The sequence below is a fragment of the Cottoperca gobio genome, unplaced genomic scaffold, assembly GCF_900634415.1.
Source record: "Cottoperca gobio unplaced genomic scaffold, fCotGob3.1 fCotGob3_158arrow_ctg1, whole genome shotgun sequence".
NCBI classification, from domain to species: domain Eukaryota; kingdom Metazoa; phylum Chordata; class Actinopteri; order Perciformes; family Bovichtidae; genus Cottoperca; species Cottoperca gobio.
The window spans coordinates 381209-387713 of NW_021166815.1; the positions used below are offsets into that span (position 1 = coordinate 381209).

General features: G+C 44.3%; 1 protein-coding gene across 1 annotated transcript in view; it reads right to left on the reverse strand.

The window, feature by feature from the left end:
* Nucleotides 1-5836, reverse strand: part of cdc42se1 (CDC42 small effector 1) — a 14157-nt gene extending 8321 nt beyond the window's left edge. The window contains exon 1 of the mRNA XM_029426340.1: nt 5774-5836. Within this exon, the coding sequence (XP_029282200.1) occupies nt 5774-5836 (63 nt within the window). The remainder of the gene's footprint in view (nt 1-5773) is intronic.
* Between the last annotated feature and the right edge of the window lie 669 nt (nt 5837-6505).

Sequence of the window (6505 nt, forward strand, 5' to 3'; positions counted from 1 at the left end):
AGAGTGACAGGACAGGAAGTGACAGGGAAGCGACAGGAACAGGAAAGTGACAGGAAGGGAAGGAAGCGACAGGAAAAAGGACGAAGAAGGAGGCGACAGGAAGTGACAGGAAACGACAGGAAAGAACAGGAAGTTCCAGGAATCGACAGGAAAGAACAGGAAGCGACAGGAAAGAAACAGGAAGTGGCAGGAAGCGACAGGAAGGAACAGGAAATGACAGGAAGTACACCGTTAGTGAAGCCGGTTCATGAACACAAGGGACTTTTATTTTGTAGTTTTATACTTCGTTGCTGCAGTATTTGTACACAGTTTGTATAAAATTATTTTTTTCTTTCTTTGGGCTGCCTTTAGCTCCGAGTTAATACCCAAACCAAGACAGAAAAAAACAAAAAAAGGAGACGGATTGTCCCATAAAAATGTCTCCATTCATCAGCTGAGATGTTGTTCCAAACTTTAGATCTGTCATTTTAGTTTCTGGAACATTTTAAAGACAAACACATGAGACGTTTCGAAGAAGGGAAACAAGGGGAAGGAGAAGAAGAAGAAGGAGAAGAAGGAGAAGAGAAGAAGGAGAAGAAGAAGGAAAAGGAGAATAAGAAGGAGGAGAAGGAAAATAAGAAGAAGGAGAAGGAGGAGAAGAAGGAGAAGAAGAACAAGGAGTACAATGAGAAGAAGGAGAAGAAGAACAAGAAGAAGGAGGAGAAAAGAAAAAGAAGGAAAAGAAGAAGAAGAAGGAGGAGAAGAAGAAGAAGAAGGAGGAGGAGAAGAACAAGGAGAAGAAGAACAAGGAGAAGAAAGAGAAGGAGAAGAAGAGGAACAAGAAGAACAAAGGAGAAGAGAAGAAGAAGAACAAGGAGAAGAAGAAGGAGAAGAAGAAGGAGAAGAAGAAGGAAAAGGAGAATAAGGAGGAGGAGAAGGAAAAGAAGAAGGAGAAGGAGGAGGAAGAAGAAGGAAAATAAGAAGGAGAAGGAGGAGGAGGAGAAGAACAAGGAGAAGAAGAACAAGGAGTACAATAAGAAGAACAAGGAGAAGGAGAACAAGGAGAAGGAGGAGAAGAAGGAGAAGAAGAAGGAAAATAAGAAGAAGGAGAAGAACAAGGAGAAGAAGGAGAAGAAGAGGAACAAGAACAAGAAGAAGAAGGAGAAGGAAAAGGAGAATAAGAAGGAGGAGAAGGAAAATAAGAAGAAGGAGAAGGAGGAGAAGAAGGAGAAGAAGAACAAGGAGTACAATAAGAAGAACAAGGAGAAGGAGAACAAGGAGAAGGAGGAGAAGAAGGAGAAAAAGAAGGAAAAGAAGAAGGAGGAGAAGAAGAAGGAAGAAGGAGGAGAAGAACAAGGAGAAGAAGAACAAGGAGAAGAAAGAGAAGGAGAAGAAGAGGAACAAGAAGAACAAGGAGAAGAAGGAGAAGAAGAAGAACAAGGAGAAGAAGGAGAAGAAGAAGGAGAAGAAGAAGGAAAAGGAGAATAAGAAGGAGGAGAAGGAAAATAAGAAGAAGGAGAAGGAGGAGAAGAAGAAGGAAAATAAGAAGAAGAAGGAGGAGGAGGAGAAGGAGAAGAAGAACAAGGAGTACAATAAGAAGAACAAGGAGAAGGAGAAGGAGGAGAAGAAGAAGGAAAAGAAGGAGGAGGAGGAGAAGAAGAAGGAAAATAAGAAGAAGGAGAAGAAGGAGAAGAAGAACAAGGAGAAGAAAGAGAAGAAGGAGAAGAAGAGGAACAAGAACAAGAAGGAGAAGGAGAAGAAGAAGGAGAAGAAGAAGGAAAAGGAGAATAAGAAGGAGGAGAAGGAAAATAAGAAGAAGGAAGGAGAAGAAGGAGAAGAACAAGGAGTACAATAAGAAGAACAAGGAGAAGAGAGAACAAGGAGAAGGAGGAGAAGAAGGAGAAGAAGGAGAAGAAGAAGAAGGAAGAGAAGAAGAAGGAAGAAGGAGGAGAAGAAGAAGGAGGAGAAGAACAAGGAGAAGAAGAACAAGGAGAAGAAAGAGAAGGAGAAGAAGAGGAACAAGAAGGAGAAGGAGAAGGAGAAGAAGAAGAAGAACAAGGAGAAGGAGAAGAAGAAGGAAAAGGAGAATAAGAAGGAGGAGAAGGAAAATAAGAAGGAGAAGGAGGAGAAGGAGAAGAAGAAGGAAAATAAGGAGGATGAGGAGAAGGAGAAGAAGAACAAGGAGTACAATAAGAAGAACAAGGAGAAGGAGAAGAGAAGAAGGAGAAGAAGAAGGAAAAGAAGAAGGAGGAGGAGAAGAAGAAGGAAAATTAGAAGGAGGAGAAGAAGGAGACGAAGAAGAAAGAGACGAAGAAAGAAGAAAGAAGAAGGAGAAGAAGAAGAAGAAGAAGAAGAAGAAGAAGAAGAAGGAGAAGAAGAAGGAGGAGAAGGAGAAGAAGAAGAAGAAGAAGAAGGAGAAGAAGGAGGAGGAGGAGAAGAAGAAGAAGAAGGAGAAGGAGAAAAAGAAGGAGGAGAAGGAGAAGAAGGAGAAGAAGAAGGAGGAGAAGGAGAAGAAGAAAAGAGGAGTAAACAGCAACATGATGCAGATGTAACAGATAAACAGACAGGCTGCTGCTCTTTATTAGATTGGACTGCTGCTGTCTGACACACACACACACACACACACACACAGCGGTCATTATTTATAGGCCTGTGCGTCAGAGGGATAGATGTAAAGACAGGTAGAGATAAACAAGTTCTTCTTCATTAGTGTTTCTATGCACCTGTTTTTATTTTCAATATGTGCAGAAACAAAAAAGAGTGTTTGTTTGTGTTTGTGTGTATATGTGTGTAGCAAATAAAATACAATTTATTTATATAAATATCACAAATGACATATTTGTATCAGTGGGCTTTACAGACTGTACAGGATACGAAAACCTCTGTCCTTAGACCCTCTGTCCTTAGACCCTCTATCCTTAGACCCTCTGTCCTCAGACCCTCTGTCCTTAGACCTTATGTCCTTAAACCTTCTGTCCTTACACCCTCTGTCCTTAGACCTTCTGTCCTAAGACCCTCTGTCCTTAGACCCTCTGTCTTTAGACCCTCTGTCTTTAGACCCTCTGTCCTTACTCCTTCTGTCCTTACACCCTCTGTCCTTACACCCTCTGTCCTTACACCCTCTGTCCTTAGACCCTCTGTCCTTAGACCTTCTGTCCTTAGACCCTCTGTCCTCAGACCCTCTGTCATTACACCCTCTGTCCTTACACTCTCTGTCCTTAGACCCTCTGTCCTTACACCCTCTGTCCTTAGACCCTCTGTCCTTAGACCCCCTGTCTTTACACCCTCTGTCCTCAGACCCTCTGTCCTTAGACCTTCTGTCCTTAGACCTTCTATCCTTAGACCCTCTGTCTTTACACCCTCTGTCCTCAGACCCTCTGTCCTTAGACCTTCTCTCCTTAGACCTTCTGTCCTTAGACCCTCTGTCCTCAGACCCTCTGTCTTTAGACCCTCTGTCCTCAGACCCTCTGTTCTTACACCCTCTGTATTTACACCCTCTGTCATTAGACCTTCTGTCCTTAGACCCTCTGTCCTTAGACCTTCTGTCTTTAGACCCTCTGTCCTTAGACCTTCTGTCCTTAGACCCTCTGTCCTTAGACCCTCTGTCTTTACACCCTCTGTCCTCAGACCCTCTGTCCTTAGACCTTCTGTCCTTAGACCTTGCGTCCTTAGACCCTTTGTCTTTACACCCTCTGTCCTCAGACCTTCTGTCCTTAGACCCTCTGTCCTTAGACCCCCTGTCTTTACACCCTCTGTCCTCAGACCCTCTGTCCTTAGACCTTCTCTCCTTAGACCCTCTGTCTTTAGACCCTCTGTCTTTAGACCCTCTGTCCTCCGACCCTCTGTCATTACACCCTCTGTCTTTACACCCTCTGTCCTCACACCCTCTGTCCTTAGACCTTCTGTCCTCAGACTTTCTGTCCTTAGACCCTCTGTCATTAGACCCTCTGTCCTCCGACCCTCTGTCTTTACACCCTCTGTCCTCACACCCTCTGTCCTTAGACCTTCTGTCCTTAGACCCTCTGTCCTTAGACCCTCTGTCTTTACACCCTCTGTCCTCAGACCCTCTGTCCTTAGACCTTCTGTCCTTAGACCTTATGTCCTTAGACCCTCTGTCCTTAGACCCTTGCATCGCACAAGGAAAAACTTCCTAAAGGAAACCAACAATTAAAGGGGGAAACATTCTAAACCTGAGAGAGAGGCTGAGGAGGGATCCCTCTCCCAGGACGGACAGACGTGCAATAGATGTCGTGTACACGATAAACAACATCGTAAAAATACAACATCCATGTGACAGAACTGATGATGTGATCGAATATAAAAAAGAAAGGATGAATCCAGGATAATGTCAAAAAGGCTTCCTGCTGTCTCCAAAAAGATAAAATATCTATTAACGTGGGCGTCAGGCAGGACCATAACAACAGGACCAGAACAGCAGGACCAGAACAAACAACAGGACCAGAACAACAGGCGCAGCCACGATTCATGATCCAGACGTAAACTTTATCAGTGGCAACCTGCCACGTGAAAGACACAGAAACTCCGGGGATGATGCTGAGTTAGTAACCTACATTTACATAAATGCATACATATAGGGAGAGGAGAGAGGGCGGAGGAGAGGGAGGAGGAGAGAGGAAGAGGAGAGAGGGAGGAGGCGAGAGGAGAGAGGTGTCCGCCAGCAGTCTAAGCCGTCTAATGTTAAATTCCTTGTTGTCATTTTCTTGGACGTCTTTAATAAAAACACAAACCGTTCATTTCTTCTTCTGTGTGATTATTAGTGAAACTAAAAATATCTGCGAACAATATTTATACAACAATATAAAGTATTTAAAAAAAAAAAACACAGAGTATAAAATATAAAACACAGAATAATAACCAGTATATGATGTTTTTGTGGTCAGGAGTGACGGGCGTAGGTGGAGATGGACGAGTTCGGGGACAGACAGATGGACTTGCCTCTGTGGGACACCATCGATGTGGAGTCTGGAGAGTTTCAGGTAAAACAAAAACTTCATATTGTTTATAAATAACTGCAAATACACTGTCGACATGCAGAACAATATACAGTTAGGTCCATAAATATTTGGACATTGACACCAATTTTCATCATTTTGGCTCTGTACTCGACCACAATGGACTTGACATTAACAATCAATATGTACTTTAAGTGCAGACTTTCCAGCTTTAATTTGAGGGTATTTACATCCAAATCAGATGAATGGTTGGAGGAATACAACACATTTTATACATGGTATCCCTTTTTAGGGACCAAAAGTAATTAGACAAAGTAACATAATCATAAATCACATAAGTCGCTTTTAATATTTGGTTGCAAATCCTTTGCAGTCCAATGACAGCCTGAAGTCGTGAACCCATAGCCCTCACCAGACACTGGATTTGGTTCCCGGTGATGCTCTGCCAGGCCTCTACTGCAGCTGTCTTAACTTCCTGCTTCTTCTTTGGACAGTTTCCCTTCGTGTGTTTATGAATTACCTCGCGGGCCGTACACACAAATGCCCCCCAAATACACGTGAACGCCCCCCTTTCTAAAATATTGCTTCCAGCGAACGCCCCCCGTTGAGAGCCCCTGGTCTACGGGAACACAGCACGACTCCATGTGGTGCCGGTCGTTTGTTGACGTTAGTGAACTTAATTTTCTGAGCTAACTTGAGCTAATGGTGCACACGGCAGCTCAGTGCGTAGGGACTTGGCTTAGGAACTGGAGGGTCTCCGATTGGACCAAGTACGGAGGTGGGCTGGTGTTTTGAAAGGTTCACCTCCTGAGGCACTGTACCCCCACGCTGCTCCCGGCATGAAGCTGCACACTGCTCCTGACACTAGGATCAGAGTCTAACATTTCACTTAGTACATGTGTGACGATTAACAGAGGATTCAAATCCTACATTTCTATGTCCACTCTGTCGGCAAGTTGTCCCGAGAGACCTTCACATAGAAATCATTATAAAACACAGAGAAAGTCCGGTTGAATTCACTTTTGTCCAAAAAAGATTAATGCATGTAAAACGTTACACAAAGAACCTGAAGCTAGTTTAATAAATAACTGGGCTTAGTCAGAGGTAAACTTCTAAAGAGTGGCACGAGAGAGCAATGGGAGGGAGCGGAGGGAGAGAACGATGGGAGAGAGCGATGGGAGAAATAGAAGAGAGTGACGGGAGAGAGCAGAGACAGATAAGAGAGCGTCAGTTGAGAGAGCGACCGGAGAGAGCGACCAGAGAGAACAGAGACAGATAAGAGAGTGTCAGTTGAGAGAGCGACCGAGAGAGAGCGACGGGAGAGATAGAAGAGAGTGACGGGAGAGAGCAGAGACAGATAAGAGAGCGTCAGATGATAGAGCGACCGGAGAGAGCGACGGGAGAGATAGAAGAGAGTGACGGGAGAGAGCAGAGACAGATAAGAGAGCGTCAGTTGAGAGAGCGACCGGAGAGAGCGACGGGAGAGAGCAGAGACAGATAAGAGAGTGTCAGTTGAGAGAGCGACCGGAGAGAGCGACGGGAGAGATAGAAGA